The 20323-nt window shown below is 36.8% G+C and overlaps 1 protein-coding gene across 2 annotated transcripts in view; it reads right to left on the reverse strand.

The window, feature by feature from the left end:
• The window catches only part of GABRG3 (gamma-aminobutyric acid type A receptor subunit gamma3), a 302472-nt gene that overhangs the window by 134893 nt on the left and 147256 nt on the right, over positions 1-20323 (reverse strand). For both annotated transcript variants that reach the window (XM_052664511.1, XM_052664510.1), the window contains exons 4-5: positions 10123-10343; positions 7952-8034 (exon numbers count right to left, since the gene is read on the reverse strand). In XM_052664511.1, coding sequence (XP_052520471.1) covers positions 7952-8034; positions 10123-10343 — 304 coding nt within the window. The remainder of the gene's footprint in view (positions 1-7951; positions 8035-10122; positions 10344-20323) is intronic.

Consider the following 20323-nt stretch of genomic DNA (forward strand, 5'->3'; position numbering starts at 1 on the left):
AAATGACATTTCCCATTTTGTCCTCTAGCACTAATAACAAAACCACTTTCAAAGCTGCACTATTGCATTAATTCCTCCTCTTTCTTAGCTCTGTGAATCCCGGTGATAGATTTTTCTTTTTCTGTTAATTTTGAAGAAGTCGAAGCAGTAAACTAGAAAAGGGGGGGGGGGGGGGGGTGTTAATACTTTGATGTTTCCAGGCTGCTTTGTTTGGCCAGGCTGTGTTAAAGGTAAACAACCGACAAGAACTACTGCAATGAGGACTTGATGTTTTCATTCTGTTTACTGAATCCACTATAGACTCTATAACCCCATTATCATTAGTTCATCAAACTTAGCAAAAGTAAAACCACTGACTGGATTCTGGCTAAGCGAATCTAATCAGAGAGTCAATAGTCCCCACTTTTTTTTAAACCACAGTGATGTAGGTGAAAGTTATCTGGCTGAGCCCATTCTGTTCTCTCCTTGTTCTTTCTCACCTCCTCAATGATTTTGCTAGGTATCTGTCCTTCTTCTGACACTTGTGCAGTACTTCTTGCCTCTCAAAGTGCCAAATGGCTTCCGCTGGAAATAATTCTGTGATAGTTCTTTATTTCCCTTAAGATACCAGTGAACTCAAGCAGACAGTTCTCACCGTTTGGGGATGCATCACTAAGACCTTCAGTATGGACCCTGAAGCGCCCCCAGAAGATAACAATGCAACTAATTAACAAAAAATCCATTCATTACAATAATTAAATAGAAAATTTATGCTATATGTTCTTTCACTTCTTCAAAAATACACTGTGCATTCTAGTGGAGACCCCAGATAACTTCAGCTTTCTGGGTGTGCTTCTAAGCCCATCTCTTGCCTTCGGAAATGCGCAAGAGAGGGGAGAAGGGAAATGTTGCAGACAGGTATGATTTGGGTTTTTATTAAGTTGCCTTTTGGCGGGTTACCTTCATCTGTATTTTCATGTTTTATTTTTTAAAATATTTTTCACCACATGTGGCTGTATCAGCATTTGTAAAAGTCTAACACTACAGAATGAAAGAATTTCAAATAAGCATATAAGGTAATACCTGTGCATACAGAAAGGTGCATGCGTCTTGGAAGGTGCCTTGGGAAGTTTCTTCAAGGAACAAGTTAAACACTAATGATCAAAATTTGTCCGTAACCCAAACAAGAAGGAACTAGGCACAGCATTGTTGGGAGTTTGGGCTCTTTTCACTGTTGATCCAATTCCGAATATTGCCTATACAAGCAAATCCACACTAGCCATTCAGTCTGCATCCTCATGTTGAAACAAAACCCCCCACAAAGGGGGAATTCTATCTTGCTTGCAGAATTTTTTTTTTATTTACAGAATGCATTGTTATGACTTTGTAACTGAGACAGATCAGACCGCTGTTCCAGAATGTTCCCACATTGTTCTCACTGTCCTGTGATGCAACTGTTTCTTACAAACTGCCCAAAACAGTCATTCTTTCTTATGTAAAAAATGTGATGCAAGAAAGTGTGACTGTTTCCTGATGCTGTATATATTACAGAGGTGATCTCTCTGTGACTAAAGTTACAAATGTAGGATTGCTAAGAGTTTACAAATGGTGGATCAGCCTCTCCCTACAGATCAGATTCATTCAGACTACATACCACAATCCTAAACAAGTAAATAACAATAATATAAACATGTAGAATGTAATAGGTGCTGTATTACATTTCCAGATGAAACATATTTTCTTCATTCTTGTGAAACTTTTTCTGCATTTGTATCACACTATTTGTATCACTTGTTTTGTGCATTTGTATCACACTATCAAATTTTTCCTGAAACAGAAAGGAAGAAAGATCACACTGGCACATAAAAAGATGCCTAAAAGGATTTTGGCTTCAAGTAAATAATGAATATAATAACAAAAATCATTGGAATTAATAATGTCTCTCACATGACAGAGACTCCAGTGCCTCAGTTGATGCATTCAGCTGTCAGACATGCAAACAGCCACCTGGCCTTGCTTCAGATTTTTTATCTTATTTTCTCCTGACACTGTAAACATGACATAAATCAGCTATCTCTATTTTGCAAAAATTGCTCATTGGCAGTTGTTTTTTTTTGTTTTTTTTTTCTTTTATAAAATTGCTTCAGTACTGATTTAAAATAAAAACAAACAAAACACACACACACACACACACAAAAGACCAATAATGAAAACAAGCAAAACAAAACAAAAAAATCCACTATTTCTTATTCATAAAAAAAATTAGAGAAAGAAGATTGGATGCTTTGGAAAGATACACTGCAACTGGGATTTTTGGGACTTGCAGTTTCCTTTTTTAAAGGTGACTCAGAGCTGGGCATCCCAGAAGAGCAAGGGACAAAATATATGAATTACCACTTGCCACCAACTCTCCCTCATCTATGAGGCATTGTCATCCCTCAAGTTCAGAGAAGTTGCACTGCCTTTCCAGTTAAGTAGAAGTTGTGTGTATTGGTGACTAAATACAGAGTTAATATCAGATTGTTTTAAGTCCGATACATTTGTGCTAAAATGTTTTGTATAAATTTGGAGTCAGAAGCATGCAGATGTAAATGTGAAACAGAAAGCTAAAAGAAAGATTAGCGTCACTGATATTTATGATACACACTACACACTAGACATGAATATACCATAAATTAGATTTAGAAAGTGTAACTTTACAGTGGATATACTTATAACAAGAATAATTTTGCCAATTTCATTGACATAGAGTACAACCAATTGGAGTAATCAGATGCAAATTAGCAGAACCTCCAATTCAAATATCATGCAAACTTTTATGAGTCTTGGCTTGACTAGGAAATAGGCTCATAAAAAGCAAGAAGATTCTAGTTTAGTGTCTATTATGCCTTAAGAAATGTACTGAGTTGTCCTAGAAGATAAAAAACTGCAACAGCTAAAATGTGCTTGTCACAGAACCTGAATCAAGAATTCCATTGATTCCCCACGACCTGGTTTAGCCCATTTTAGAGAGCACAGATGGGAAGTTTACATTTGGATTAAAGCTCCTTCTGCACATCGCAAGTCCTTCCCAGCATCTTTAATGCTACTACCCCTGAGACGTGAACATTAAGCAGTGTTCCTTCTGGCCTGTTCTTCATCAGGAAGAAAATTCTGCCTTCAGACTGTATTAATTATTCTATTGATGATACACGAGATGAAACAAAGCACAGCTTATACCACAAAAACAGCATTTGATTTTCTAGGCTAGGAGGAATAATAAAGAAACATATTAAAAGCAGTGATGACAGCCAGTTCTTCTGGCAGATTAATAACATGAGGTTCAAAGTACTTCCTGATCATCTAAATTGCATATCCATAAGAGGTTTCATGTTCAAAGGGGTAACATTTGATTGAACCATGTTTATATTTAGAAAATAAGGACCATTTTTTTCGTGTTAGATTTTTTTTGTAATACTTTTCATATTTTCCTACCTTTTTGCTGCAATATTTTACATGCTTTTGTAAGTCACTTAAAAAAATTCTTGAACTTTCAGGACACTGAAGGTACTGAAGGCTTTAAGGCATGACTGAGCACGCAACCCATCTGCAGCTGGCAAATTTGCTTCCCTGTATTTTCAACTGAACTGAAAACATTTGGATTGTTCACGAACAATTGTGTGCATGTTCAAGTGTTCATAGTAGAAATGGCCTTCCAGGGATGCCCACATTTTTCTGCCTGGCCCCAATCCTTCAATAATGTCAACTTAGGAGCTGTGGATCTTCTCACTTAGGAAAAGATAAAATTTGCTACAATGGTTCCAATTCTACTGCCTAAATAAGAGGTGCTTTTTAGAACAAATAGTGGTATCAGAACAGCAGCAAGAAAAAGAAAGCAACAAAACCCAATTAACTAACTCAGTATGATTATTTCTATTCTTGCATCTTGCAATGCAGCTCAGTATAGCTGCATCTGGTATGGCTCTCATATTCTGTATTCTTGAAGGGTTGTCAAGAATCTAGGATAATCTTGAGCACATGGATGGGGATAAGAGGCAAAGGTTTGTTGCTGGGCTGAAAAATTACCAGCTCAAACAATTGTTGAGCACGTGTAGGTGTAAATATGCTCATGATATTCTGCAATGGGCCTAGTAAAAGGAAGAAGTTCAAGAAAATCCAACAGTCCCAGAAATTGCTGATAAATCAAAACCATAGATGCCAACTATGCACCAGCTGCATTGCAACCCTAATGGAAAAGATGTCGTTTGAATAGCTTGACCATACAGTCAGGGAGGCATTTGTGAACTTGGAGTTGGTAATGAACATACAGTGGGCAGCTTTGCAATCAACTCCTCAGCTTTTCTTCTGCCTGGTATTTAATCTCAGATTCTCTAATTCCCTCAGAACAACAATAACAACAAAATAGAAGCCACTAATAACGCTAATACTCTTTATGCTCAATAGCTACCAGTGTTCCCAATGATTTGCCCAAACAGTTTTGAATCTTTATAAAATTTTAGTATCTCTGCTATCCTATGGCAGGAGTTCCACAATGAATTACAATTCTCATTTCAGCCTGCATTTTGCTTCTTGAGTCTTATTCGTTTATTCTTGCGCTTTGTCCTTCAGACAGAACACCTCTTCTCCCTTATCAACATTCATATGAATCCTACTTACCTTAATTAACTACCTTTTCTGGCAGAATACTAAAATTAGGTTATTTACACAATGCCCAATCAGTGCTGAATATAGACAACCAACACAGTTTAACAAGGTAGTTGAGTATCCAAAGTAGCACAGCAGTCTCCCTCAGCTGAAAAAGATAAATTAACCAGAATGGAGAACCACTCTTATGGAACATTTTTAAGCAGTAGTAGCTGGAGCACCTAGAGCCAATGGTACCATGTTTGCTACATTGGTATGAAGTCATATAATTGATTTTTAATTCCTATTCGCAAGGACGCACGTTAATACCACACATTGACATTTATGTCAATGTCACAGCATCTCTGTACTAAGAAAACCTGCCTGTCACATGGCTGTTCAGATCAGTCCAGCACACAGATTGTGAAAGAGCTGTCACACTGCACAGTAGCTCTGCATAACACTGCTGCACACATTTACATAAGGATTGCAATAATACATTCTCACCTAACATATATCTGAATAGGCCAGATTATTCATCTCATAGTCTGACCTGAAATGTACAAAACTGTAATGACAGAAAGTCTTCAGACTATTTCAATACTTTCTAATTCCTGTGAGCAAAGAGATTGGGGTGCTCCAGGAATGGCTCTTGAGCAAGACTGGCTGATCAGGTCAGCTGTTACTGCAGAGATGCTCTCCAAATTATTATTGCTTGTCCCTGAGGTGTTCCTTCTAAGGTGGTGTTTCTTAGTTGTAGCCAAAAACACACACCCAAAAATCACTTCAGAGTAGGATAGCAAGTATGTTCCAAACCACCCTCTTTCACAAGATTTTCAATAGGAAGGGGGTAGATAGGTTTTGGTAAGCCCTCTCAGCACACTGAGATGGTCTCTTGTTGATAAACTGCTGTTTTCTTCTTATTCATCCTGGTAAATGGACCACGTAGAGCTCTGTATTCCCACCCAAGGAATACCAGCTGTTCCCAGAGCAAAGTAAGGGTTAAGAAGTGAATTATTTGGCATTAGAAGAAAATTCTCTAGAAACAACCTGGGTTTAGCTTTTCACATTTCTGAACCATCAAGGGAAATTCACATAAAAGGTAAAAAAAAATCAGATGTTAACTTTTGCTTTTATTTGTGTAGACACACAGGAAACATTTTCCAAAACGTTTTTTGCGCTTACCTACTGTGGAAGCTGCAAATCTTTTCCTGTGTGAAGGAGAAAGAACAAAAGGGATGTAGGGGAAAGGAGTGCTATGCACCATTTCTATCTCATCCAAGGACATATGTCTTGGAATCCATAATAAACTTCTCTGCTCAGAAACTTGTCAGAGCAGGCAGTAATAAATCATTCAGGCACTCACTCAGTCATACGCTTCATAAGCCCCACTGCATACCATGTATCTTGAGACTGCTATGAATGTACATAACTCTGAAAATACAACAGATTTAGGGAAGGAAAAAAAAAGCTCAGACTGGAGATGTCCTACAACCATAGTAGTGCTAAACTTATTCAAGGAAAGGAACAAAACTTAGTATAAACTTAAAAAAATAAACTCTTGCTATTAACATGACCAAAAGATTGAGAAAACTATAAGTTACTATTTTTATATACTTCCATATGTTATTCCATCTGACAAGAAACTAAGGAATGCACATGGAACTGGGACACATTCAGATTCCGCTTGATCCCATGTCATCTTCATCTACTAGATGGCAACACGTATTCAGGGGTAGAAGGGCTCTGATCTGTAGGAGGAATCTCTTCAAATCAGGAAATAATTTGAAACTGCTAAGGAGTTGAGCATTCTGAAGTTGGCACTGACACTCCATCTCTTTAAATGAAAAGCATGAAGCAGAGCTTACTAGCATTCAGCACTGCCTAGCGATTAATGGAGGTCTGAAGTGGCTTCCTTCACCATTAGTGTCCACCCTCCTTGGATATTGCTAACACAGGACCTATCAATTTTATGTGGTAGATTTAATTAGTATCTCTGGAATGGGACTCCTCTGCCAGTACTGCAACAAATCAGCAGTAGTTTGCCACAAGGCAAGAGCAACTTCATGCAGTAACTAGGCATAGTTGGGGCATGCAAGATCAGTGACAAATATTTATTAGCAGGAAGGCTCATTCAGGAGGTATTTGCCTCCTGCCCAGTTGAGTATGCATTCCACACATCCAAACTAAGCACACAACTGTGTATTTTTACCCAGGCTTACTTATCAGTGTAGAACACAAACCAGCAAAACAGTGATAATGGGTATGGGGAAGGATGATGTTTACACTGGCAGATTTTATGTAAGTGCTTTCCTGAGGAAAAACAAGAACAAGAATACATCCTGGATCAGTGAAATCCAGATCCAGCTGCTAACTAAGGGGCACTGTTTGCATATTATTCATAAAAGGAAATTGATGCACTTCTATCAAAGCAGTGTATTTATCATAAAGACACTAGGCAGTGCTAGCCTTCTATTGCTGTTTAAGAGATGGCAAAGAAAATTCCTTTTTTTCTAAATAGAAAGACAATACATTTCCATTTATTTCCAGAGAACACAGATCCTGAAACCTGGAGTTTATCTAAGGAAAAAACTTTACTGGAGACCCTTTAAAAAGTGTTTGTAAAACATTTCTATTGTATAACTTTGGATTGCAAAACTGTGCGGGTGTATCTTTGAGCTCTTGAACTTTTTCAAATGAATTGGCATGGAAAGAACTTTCTCTGGCAGAAATATGAGATCTCAGGATAAACTCACTTGACTTCTGTATCTCCATCCATTTCAATAATGTATTTGTTTTGTTCATTGCTTGAGTTTAACATATACCAATGCTATATACAGTACAATAGTGGGACTGAAGGACATACTAAGCAACAGAAGTGAAATGGGATTTACAGTATCTACACCTCTTAATTTAGATTATGGAAAAGATGCATTACCATGCTACTTGCTATAAACTCAGATGTTCATGACTAACTGAGCTGGTCCCCAGGCTTCCTCAAGAAAACTGCCATTTGTCTTCTCATTTACATGTCACATGATTTTGTAGCTTAACATAGCAATGACTGGAATGAATATCTGCTCTTGTTAAAATGTGACTGATTAATCAACTGATTAAGGCTGTTTCTGGCAAAGAATAATAGAGTAAATCCATAGATATCTTCATGGCATAAATCTTTCTACCAGGAATGCTAGGGAGGAAAAGAAATCCCCTGAGTGTTTAAGCAAACCTAAGCTTCCTGGACCTGTTGCAGAATGGTAGAAAAAGCTGTTGGAAATAAAAAATAATCTCATACCTCTACATGCTGCTCACAAACTACAATGAAATGAAGTGTAAAAACAGTACTTACAGCTTGAGAATATCAGTGGACACGAGTGTTCATCCATTGGGAAATTGTGTAGCTGCAGCTGGCACTCAGCATTGATGGTAAGCCTGTAGAGAAACCAGGTGTCTGTCACTGCACCTCAGCAGCATGAACAGAGGAGGAGGCTGAGCAGCTTTAGGTGGTCATGCAAGAGCTTTGATACCTATAAGGCCTGAAAAGCTAAAATGCAGATCATCCAAAGGCTCCTTATGCTGAATCCAAAACAACAGCAACTATCGGGAAACATAAATAATTTCAAAAATGTGATTAAGAGTTTTCTGATCTAAAGTAATCTGTGCATATGTTTTTCTTGAGACAATCATTAAGCAAAATGGGATGGAATTAGCTGGCAGCAAAACAGATGATGTGTGTGTATGTAATTCCACAAAATTAAAATTTAATAAATAATCTTACAGGGAATCCTCTCTTCATTTGCTTACAGTGTGAAGTTAAAATCTGTTCCGTTGTTTTGGAATACTTCTCAAAAACCTACAAGATATCTCTACAGTCCCACTTGAAAGCTTCTTTTATGAGATATCCTAGCACAAAGGACACTGATTTAAAACTTGATTTAAAACTGACTGTTGGATGATCTTCAATCTTAAACACTGCAAAGTGAATCTATTTACACAAGCATTTCGCTTTAAGAGCTAGTTTATTGTTGAGTGTTTTTCAGGAAAAAGACATTACATGCATGCCAGAAATTATGTGTGTGTGAGAGACAGGTCTTTTCAGTTCTTGGCGCTTTGTTTTTATTTTCTATTTTTATTTAATATTCAAAAGCTAACAAACTGGATTGGGAAAAATTGCATATGAGATTTAGTGTGGCTCAGAGAAAACTTCTGTGCTGCAAAAGGTCACTTAAATGGAACTTCTGTTTTTAAACTGATTGTAGAATAAAATTCAGAGTGTTACATAACGATTAACACCTGAAAGTAGGCAGGCAAGAGAAGGAAAAGGAAATAAGCCTGTCTGAGCCTTATACACAGAATGGCACCTTCTCCTAATATGCAGAATATTTATCAAAACTACATAGAACCTAGACATGCAGTTACTGGTTCCATGCCATGCTGATTCTGTGTGGTCACCAAAGTCAGACAAATTACTTGTTTCTTAATTACAGAGTGATCAATGATCTTTCTAGCAGTTTCTCACTTAAAAAAATACCCAATCTGACAACCCATTTGGTCAAACATTATTCATTTATTTTACCTGATTTAGGGAAATTTTGCAGCTCGTATGACAAACAGTTTTTTACGTAAGTATGTAAGTCTAACAAATATTAAGGAGACACAACTTGCTCTGAAGAACTGAAATAAAACTACAGAAAAGAAAAAAGAAAAAAAAGAGAAGAGGTGATTAAAGTTGTCAACATAAATAAGCAAGAGCTCTGTCACCATGGAGCAAGCCTATGAAGGGAAAGGCAATAAAAACTTCAGTAGCATTTCCAATTGTTCAACTTACTCACTACTGTTTCTGAAGGACTTGCTACTGGAGCCCAACGGCAATCAGAAGAGCAACCACAATGCTGAGAACAATCAGTTCAGAAAATGTAGCGTCAAAGCCATGTTTCTGAAAAACTGCCCTGTGGAGTTTGGCTTATGGTAGAACTCCCTTCTGAGTAATTCATCTCTTCAATAAATAAACATATTTTGATTTCCACAGGCTCTTTTTATGCAGATTTATACATTATTTCTAATACCATGTAGTTGATGGTATTATGAAGATAAGAAAAATTCTAAAAGCTTTTCCTCCAGCGATTCACACTTCGATGAGATGTGACAGACTATCTTTCAGTGTGACTTATTTGAAGAATCAAGTACTGACACTATCATGAATCTGGAAATATTTTATCTGGTTCTGCAGCTAACTCTGATCAGAAAGGTTTCTGGCAGGTTTTATGGAACTACATGGCTCCAGTTTTATTAAAAATCCTAATATAAGAACCCGAGTTCCACAATTTAGATAGACTTGTTTCCTAGATTCACAGTTTCTTTTTCAGAAAGATGAGACTTTGCTTAAACTCTGCAGTGTTTATACTGGAATATTTCACTCTTTATCAAGCAATGTCAGGTAAACATCAGGAATCAAGCAGCAGAGAAGAACAAGGAAATTACTCCAGATCCAAAAATGCAAGAAGCATGCTGAATGCTCACCTGAGGGTGTACAGGATCTTGCCATCATTCCATATCCGGAGGAGCTGGTTTGGGGTGGTGATCCAGTGTGCTTCTGCTGTCTTGGAGTTCCGAAATATTGTGTCTGGGATCCAGATCAAACCAACCATATTGCTGTTTAGAGTCAGAATTTTCATGGTGCTGTTGAAGCGAAGACGGCTGTCTGTCCACGTCTGAGCAAAAAATATATCAATTTGATATTCCTGCAATGAAAGCATGATATGCAAATTGAAATCAGTTCTATACATCTCACTACATTTGGTCTTCGATAAAGTCTATCCAGATGTGGAACAGGATACATTCAGGCCAATGGAGCTATGTTTTCTTTCTTTTTCTTTTTTTTTTTTCCCCTAATACAATTGATTTATTCTTACTATTTATTTATTTATTTTTCCAGTTACTTCTGAAGACAGGCTAAACACCTCCCTTACTTTGAACCTGTGCAGTAATAATTTTGGCACTAGCACATTCTTTTCCATTGTATCTGAAAAGACAACTACAAGATACAATTTGTAGAGACATCTCTGTCATAGATCAGAACAATGAAAGGTGTGAAAAATGAACAACACAAGTAAGTTGAGGAATGGCAAATTCCCCTGATTTTTGCAGCACATTTTTTTGTTGGTTTTTTTTTGTGGGCAAATTCAATAAACTAATAATTTTCTTTCTTCCCAACTATTCAACCACACTTTTACAGCAGAATTCAAAATTGTTTTTTTCATTAAAGGCACCTCATGTATTTCAAGTGCTAAGAGCTGTGCAATCACTAACTTTCTGCCCTGAGTATACTAATTGCATTACATTAATCTCATCCTTTCTTTCACTTCATGTTTCCTGTTTTGTTACTAAGTAAGCACACCAGGTATAATAATGCAGAAATTGAAATACAGACAGATGTACATACAAAGCTGGTGGTAAGTGAACATAGAAACACACTGGTATATGCATTTAATAACCCATAGAATAAGCTGTGTTAAAAACAGATTTCGGACCATGATCTCTGGTGATCTGAAGCCAGGAAAGCTCACATTTGCATTTGCCTGTCTTATGTTTCCTGTCCTGCTTCCAGATTGCTCTACCTGTGAATCCTGTGCAAACGCCTGGTCATGCCTCAAAAGACCTTCTCAGTGTTGCAGGGGGCCTGCATCCACCACAGGGATGGCATTTGCTCATAGGACACAAAATGTGTGCTCTGCCATGCAGGTGAATGCAGGGCTGAGTAGATCGGGGGAAGTAAACTCCTTAGGTCACCTGGTAAGTGCACTCTTGGTAGATCTAAACAGTGCGGAATTTAGGCTCTCTAGAACATCTTTACTTTTGATCACTCTGAACTTGTTTTTATTGCTTTTTCATTTTTCACTTCCCAGGTTTCTCATTTAATAGATTCCCTATTGTAAAAATAAATGTTACTAAACCAACGGCATTCTACATTATTTATAGAGAGAAGAACCTATAGTCTGAACTGAGGAGAGCATTTTTGCTAAAACCATCTGGTTCCCCTGCTCTACTAAATTTTTGGCAGGCCATTCTTCCAGAGCTGATGCTGTAACACCAGGAAACCTAATTCACAGACACTGTAATCCTGGTTCTAAACATGCTCGGGGCCTCTCATCTCTAAATGGCAAATGATCAATAGGTGAAGAAGTGGTGCTAGCATTTATCCATCGATCACCTTAGGAATTAAAGCCAAGGCATCAAAGGAATTAAGGACCAGTTTTCTTCATAGCCTATCTCACTGCTATTTTTCATTGTATTAGCTTTATTTTCTCCATGAAGCTGACAGATTTAAATCTGAAGAGACTCTTCTTTCATCTCAATGAGATGAGATATCGTCACACACCTAAAGGATGCAATATACTACACAGAGCACATCTTTATTGGTACCCAGAATTCTGATCTTGTTTTATTACACTGAACTCTCTATCATTTTATCCTTGAAAGACCAATGACAGGAGTTACTTTGACACGCTCAGCTTGTACAGTAAGGCATACGCCAGATATGTCTGTGGGTTTCTCCAAATGCTGAGTGAATAGAACAGCTTTTCTTAGCTCACATGTGGGAATCAACATTTATAGAATCAAAGATCATTTGTATACAGCTGGCTAATGATGGTACTGTCTTTTCACAGGACAAGCTTTTGCATAATATTCATATTTGAGGTTATTTTATATGAATGCTTTATTTTGACTGTCAAATGTTTACTAAATATAGAAGAAGTCATAATTCCCTTCTGGTAAATTGTACATATTTAATGGAATTTTGAATTTTAGGATTTAGGATATTCAGGATTTCACTCTCTCTGAAGGAAAGAAAGCCTTTGAGAAGTGTCCTGAGAAGGTACTGCAGCTAGATCTGATCTGAGCACACTGGGCACCAGAAGCAGTGCAAGTACCACTCTGTGGATTCCTTCGAAGTACAGTACTCAGTCTGAGAAACAGATTACATTAGCCTAGAAGCAGGGCTGCTCTAACATCACTGTTTAGCTTCCACTTTGCTTTTCCATCATTTATTATCACAGTTAGAACACCTCAGAAATGACTGTTAGTCCAAATATCTCCTCAAAGAGCTACTGTAGGTTTGTTCACTGTAATAAAAATGTTACAGCTCAAATTAAAAGATTCACAGATCTTCTGAGTGATTTAGTCTGTTAAAAATATGCTTTTCTTTTTAAAAACATAGGTCGTGAAAAGCAAAGTGATACTTTAAATAGGAAAGCCAATGAAAGTTTGAAAGTAAAGCATTTACTTTTTCAACACTTTACCTCTATTTTTTTAAGTACTTACAACATTGAATGAGAATGAACAAAAATTTTGCCCCTACAAAACAATTTTTTTCAGTAAAAATAAGCACGTTTCCATCTAATATCTCAATTTCAATTTCATCGTTTATATTCTCTCCATTAATTCTTTTTAGATCTTGGATCAGTACATCCTTTATACCAGTCTTTCCAGTTGCTTCAGTTTTCAACTGAGCAAACAGTGGGGTACAATATTATATATTCACTCTACAAGGAAGAGACTGAGGTTAGTTTCTAAGTTGAAACTCAGTTCTTCACTTCTAGTGGAGCTAGCTCTATGCACACTACAGCAAAATTACCTTTATCTTCACTGAAAACAGACACTCAATTCTCAGTGAAGTCAAAAGTTTCTATATGCTGCTTTGCACAAAGCTAGCACAGTGATCTCAAACACAGTGCCCAGCAGAAACTGACAGAATAAAGATTCCTTTGTTGGTCTCACACACAACTTAAAAATAAAACAGGATAGGATAGGATAGAATGTACAAAATAATGCTTTTCCTTTGCTATATAATACCTACCATTTAGATTAATGCCTATGTTCAATGAAAGTTCTTCGTGAAAGTCAGTGGTTGCGCTGGAGTACCCAGGCAAGACACCAAGGTTTCAATGAAAAGGGGCCTCAGTTGAAGCTACATCCTAAAGCTCTAATGATGTTCCTTATGTTCTACCAAGACACCAGGACTAGTGCTAATATCCGATTCTTTCTTTACCTGTTTTTTTTTGTTTTGTTTTGTTTTTGTTTTTGTTTTTTTAGCCATCTCCGATTATTACAACGTACACAAGAAGAATTTAAAATAAACATTTTCAGCCTCTCAGTTGCAGAAAGGTGTAAATGCATTCTTCAAAAAATGATGCCAGGTTCAAATACAGGAAAGTGTTCTGCCACCATGTTTTCTTGTCTTGCAGGCACTTTGTCACGCCACCAGAACAGACTCAAGATTTTTCCTGTTGTATTCACATTTATCTGGATATACTGATTGTAGCTATGCTCCTTAGCAGCCACACTTCTGAACAGACATCCTCCTTGAAAAGAAGTAAGAGGCAACTCTATAGTGAAAAATGGACCTACATGTTCACATGAAGGAAAATTTTATGGAAATCTTATTTCTTATTTATTTCTGAAATAAAATTTCTCTGATGCAAAATTCAGTTATAAACTTAAAAGCATTGACAGAAAAAGACATTATCAGCTTTAATAGATTTCATTATGTTTGGCTTATCAAAAGTAGATTTGTAGAGCACATTACATGTGTAATTTAAATTTCTTACATTTACAAACTTCATAAAAATGGAATATGTTTGAAGCAGAGTTTCTCAAACTGTCCAACTGTATAAAAAACATTTTCTTTTCAGTGCTGTGTTCACAATGGTACATTAAAGAAATTGGAAGAGCAAGAAGGTGAGACTAGAATATAGCAATATTTCCCAATAGAAAGCTAGTGATACACAGAAATACTCAGCCAAATAGCTACGTACACAACTTCACACCCTTTAAGAATATTTAAATTTTCAAGAAATTTTTAAGAAATTTCAAATTTTCCTCTTTGTACATTCGGCACAATCTAAAAGCAATGTATGTTGGCATGAAAATCTCTATCACCCAACAAGATTATCTTTGAAAATGGGATTTGAACATAGGTGTTTGACAACACTCACTTAATTTCCATAAGTAACTTCTAAAACCAAGAAAACACGATCCTTTCACCTTTGTTGCATACAAGCAATCATTTCATGGAGAACATTTCTGTCCTTTCAAGTGCTCCTTCTGTGCTCCTTCTGTCCTTTACAAGCTCTCTTCTCAGTCTGAAACTTTTGTTGAGAAAGACGACTTAATGAGATAATTAGAAAGAGACTCTGAGTTTTTTTCCAAATGACATGATGATTTAATTAAAGTATGTTTTTCTGGCCTTGTGGTGAACGGAGCAATAAGCTAGAAACAACTTTTATTTCTTTCTTTCTACTGATTTGTCTACAGAGTGTGACATAACCCAAAAGCAACAGCAGTATTACCAGCCACAAATAGTGACACATAGTCGGGGTTCAATCTATTTGTTTTTATCATTTTTTTTCACATTTTCAAATATTTTTAGCCTGGTTTAATTAGTCCCTTAAAAATCAAGCCAGTAGTAAATGATTTGCCCTCCAACTGTGCCGGAATGATTAATGATTGGAAACATCTTGAAAGTGTTATGGTTTGAGGTACCTGTAGTCACAGAGAAAAATACTTTGTTTTCAACCAAGTTGTCAATTTTTTCTCAGTCAAAAGAGGAGATAACATATGTTGGCATTAAATGAAGCTTTTCTCCTACCAAAACGTGGGTTAATCCTGGAAAATACCATTTAATTGGCTGTCACAATAAGATGATCTCTTTGGATGGCTATAGATAATAGTATGGTATGCCTTTGTTGCTTCTGCTGCAGCCTTCTCATTTTCTGTATTTTCACAATTCTATCAGTAACACGAACAGTGTCAAGAGCCTTGTTCTTGGAAGACGTAGCCTAAATTTGCTTATTATTTCATTTGCTTCTGACTTCATAGCTATTGCTGTTTTTTTCCGGATCCATTCTAATACTTTCTCTAATTCCTCCCAAAATTTTTTGTTGCTTTGTTTGTTTTTTATTGTTGAGGCTATATTTTGTTTGTTGAAGGATTACCTCTGATTAAAACTATTACTGAGATTTCTACAAGGCTGGTATGCAATCAGCTAAAAAAAACCTAAATAATTATAGTCTAATTTAGATTATGATCATTTTGTACCCTCCATCCCCCTTGTAAAATGTATAAAAACACTGCACACACTATTCCATTGGCTTGAAATTAGCCCAATAAACTGTATAAAAGATAAAATCACCTTTAGTTACCAAAAAGGTTGACTTGTGGCTGATCCTATTTGTTAGCCTTAAATTGTTCTGTAAATTACTGAGCTTTTTTTTTTTTTTTACATTTAATTTCAAACTATTCTGTATGAAGTGTGCTTAAAAAAAAACACCTCAAGTGGTAGAGCACTATGTTCAAGCAACAATACAGAAAATTACAGATAGGTTTATTCAGGGAAGCAGGAGAGAAATGAAACTTCATAGTTCAAACAAACAGAGCACTTTAAAAATACTCTACAGGAACAGCAGACAGAACAAACCAAATTCAGTCTTCTGTGACAGGGAGTGCTTGTAACTTTTGTCAGTCATTTCCACTTCTTTAGATCAGCCTGGTTGGATCATTCACAGCTGTAGCCTCAGTGTATAATTTGAGGTCATTTTTGCCTCAGTTCTCTGAACTCCTCACTGAGTCCTTGTCCTTTACAGAAATTTGTTTCTTTTTCATTCAACAACATGGCTCTGCTGTCCTCCCAGCAGACCACACCAGCCTCAGAGCAGAGCAAAACCTTTGAAAGGTGGGAACTTCCCTCTCTCTTTACTCAGACACAGCACACAACAAAACACTTTCAGAATTTTTTTTTATATGCTCTTGCCAAAATTGACGCACTGGAACAGGTTGCCCAAGGAGGCTGTGGATGCCCCATCCCTGGAGGCATTCAAGGCCAGGCTGGACGTGGCTCTGGGCAGCCTGATCTGGTGGCGGGTGACCCTGCACATAGCAGGGGGTTGAAACTCAATGATCATTGTGGTCCTTTTCAACCCAAGACATTCTGTGATTCTATGACTGAATTAAAAGTACAAAAACAAGGCTTTGAGGTACTTTATTTTATAGGAAAAGTACTAGACATTCAAGTGACACCCATCTGTCTGTTTATTTAGTCTGCCATTTGTCTTCAAGTCCACATGAAGAATGTTAGAAGAAGGCAGTCTTCCTATGGTTTGAAGTCCATTTTAAATTAAAGAATATTTTGATTGCTGATAGAGAAGTTTAAACTAAACTGGCAAATATTATCCTGCAAAGGTTCATGTGACTAATTCAGCCTTCTTTTTAGTTGTGTGGCAAATGAGTGAAAGAAGAAATATTCCCTGAAATAAAGAAAATGTTTAAGATAAAATTAATAGCATATTTTGTTGGTAGCTTGTATTCAAAATTCTTTTTTATCTCTTCAATAAAACACAAGCCTCTGTGAAGACAACAATCCTCACATGTGCCCTTAAAGTTAACTTAGCTTTGTGTGCCACTTGGGATAGGTGAAGTATTAGTTTCACCAGCAATTTGTCCCAGAGTAGCTCTATGAGTGCAGGGCTGTCAAGTTTTTGGAGATTGCTCAGGAGCTGAATATGTACACAACCTGCTACAGTGGGTTTCAGGGGCTCAGAGACAGAACATCATGTTTCACCTTCCTACTCTTCACCATCCTATATTACATTTCTTTATTTTTACTCCACCCCTAACTCTTTGTCTTACTATTAACAGGCTCTGAGAGGTGGAAGAGCTCAGGAAATGCTTCTCTACTTCTAAGCTTTTCTCTTAACCTAACTTCAGATCTAAGTACTAGATGCACCTTCTAAAGATGCCCAAAATAAACATATAAACAACAGAAACAAAAAATCCAAAATGATTAGTTTTACAGTGGCAGCAAAACATATGTACTTCTGAGAACTTTCCAAACTTTTTCTTTTTTTGTTTTGTTAGAAATACTTTGAATAAATTGCTTCTGTGGGAGAACTTGCTTTGACACTTCCATAAAGCAATGAGCATGACTGTTACATGGAGAATTTGCAATGATAGGAGCAAAATCAACATTCAGATTGTCACCAGGGATATAAGGACTATTCAGGTTAACATTGGAAAAATATTTCATAGCTGAATGCTTTGAGTACAAAAAAATAATAATAAAACCACAGCCTTAGCTGGCATCTTGGAGCAAAGAGGATGGAAGCTCACCTTTCTCACTCTAGTGTTGCCCTCTGGTTTAGAGCATTACTTCATTGATTTCTTGCTATTCTACAGGATGAAAGACAGCTAACCTCACACTAAAAACAAAAAAATACAATAAAGAAAAATCATGTAGCATTTTCTCTCCCTGAGGAAACACTTATCTGTGTCACTGCACCTATTCTGGCTCATTGTAGCCTAGCTCCAATCCTCTGTATTATAGGTAACTTCTGACACCCAATAGAAGGAAGACCCAGAGATGCTTGTCATGGCCCATTTCCATAAATTCCCCCATGCCTCCTCCTCCTCACTCACTGATGGATTACCACTTCTGGTTCAACCAACCATGCACAATCACAAACACAGCATGACATTAGAACAAATACTACTTGTTTTAGAAAAACAGTTATAAGTCTATTCTTTTCACCTCACTTTTAGTGGAAGAGTCAACACTCTTGCTGAATATTCTTGCTGATCATTTCATTCTGGGACTCTTCTGCTCATCTCTTTTTCTCATAGAGCATTTCCAAAGTATCCTGATTGCTATGATCTCGACAGTTGCACTTACACAGAGGGTGTGAAGAGGGCTGGGGTTCATTACCTGTTGCAAGCAGGATCTGATGATAAGCCCTGTCTTTGATGACTCTGAACCATCTGTACTTAAACCTGGTTAATTTAGAATAAGAGCTATCCGAAAGATACAAGGAAGACAGAGAGGAAATAAAGGTGGGGTAATAGATGCAGAGAGAAGACTTTTGGTCACTGTATGTGTGGTAAGTATAATTCAAATTGGTAATCAGCCACTCCTAAGGAAATTGCTGTAGGAAGAAACGGTATTATTGAATTTTACAAAATACTCTGCCCTCTCTGACTTGTAATTTAAGGCTTTACAAAGAGAGCAGACAGAGAGACAGAGATTCTAAAAGCTTAATTCTATGTGGAAAGAAACCAAGGTTTCTTTTGAACTAATGAGAATTTAGTAATGCAAATGCACATGGACTAACTTGACTTCTGCACAAACAGTAAAGAAATTAAAAAAAAAATCACTGAATAGAATAAACAAAGAAAAAAAAGATTAGTCTGTGAATAAAGATTAATGACTGCACTTAAAATAATGAAGTACAATATTAAAGTCTCCTGAGTATATTTGATACCCAAAAAATCATAAAGCAAATTATAAAGATACTCAATATTTTTCAAATATTACAACAACAGATGTATCAACATTACAGTCTTATAATTTGAAGTATTAGTTTATTCAAAACAGAAGCTAAACATCCCTGTTCATGAAAATAAGTGTACAGTCTCTCGGAGACTGTGAACAACGATACGTTAGGCAAGTAGCCTCAGTTAAAATGTTTGTTTTAGTGATGGAGGGTGGGCCTTTTGACCAAGAAAGTGGGAGAGCATTCTGAAGTATCTTTTATTGCCATTGGCAACTAAGAAAAGCAGCATAATGTTTTTATGTGTACTGTCCCTCAGTACAAGAGCTGCTGTAAAGGAATGGGAGACAGGGCAGTGATGTAAAGACATCTATCTTGGTGAAGCAGGTACAGAGAAGATCTCTTGCAGAATCACAAGCGAGAGAAGAACTTACAGGGAGCACTTTGTGAAGAGAGAGGTGTCAAAATCAGTTGTCATGTTCCAACCATCTCCTTCCAGAGTCATTTTTAGGGTATGTCCTGAGGCTGTGTCATATCTAAAGAACATATGTACTATTCTACTACAGTATCCAAGTGTCCATCTTACAGCTCAGCTATTCAGAAAGAAATAAAGAAGCCAAATGGCTTCAGGGTTTGTCTAGGCTTCAAACACAAGCACAGAGAAAGTATTTTAAGGCCTATCCGCCCACCTTAGTGTCTTTGTTTCTTGGGCAGTTTTTGTTGTTTTTGTTTGTTTGTTTGTTTGTTTGCTTGGTTTTGTGGGGTGTTCCAATGTAAACCTTGGGCTCCACTCAGCAACGTCATGCTTCCTTTCAAGCCCTCTTGTGTTGTGGTTTGATACTCAGAATATCTCTATTTCCATTTAAGCTCCTAATTTCAAGCAAAATTTGATTAAATTCCAACTCCTCCTACATTTCAGTACACTCTTTTCTGATACAAGACTCATATTAAACCAATTATTGATATTGGTAATTCTTCACTGTTGCTAGTCTGGGGGAGAAAAGTGACACCAGATGAAATAGCAGATTGCTGATTGCCATTCACTGGGCCATTCAATGACAACAATTTCAGGAGTCCAGACTGTTCCTATCAGTTTTACACAAGCACATTTCCCTTATACTCACCAAATCTAACAATCCCCACTTGGAGAAATTCAAAAGAGGTTTACTAGCAATTTTCAATATCTGATATTATCAGAAAAAAAATGTGAAAAAATCTAAAAAAAAAAAGGTAAGATCCATCTCGCAAATCTTATTAGGGAAAAATGACACATAGTAATGTAATGATGTGTAAAATAAACTCACTGCCTTCCACAGTTCAAATCTGCTTCCCACCTGAGCATCTGTTCTTGCACTGCGGGATTAATAACTGGCACTAGAGTAAAATTTTACAACATATTTGAA

Source organism: Tympanuchus pallidicinctus, unplaced genomic scaffold (assembly GCF_026119805.1).
Source record: "Tympanuchus pallidicinctus isolate F22 unplaced genomic scaffold, pur_lepc_1.0 scaffold6, whole genome shotgun sequence".
NCBI classification, from domain to species: Eukaryota; Metazoa; Chordata; class Aves; order Galliformes; family Phasianidae; genus Tympanuchus; species Tympanuchus pallidicinctus.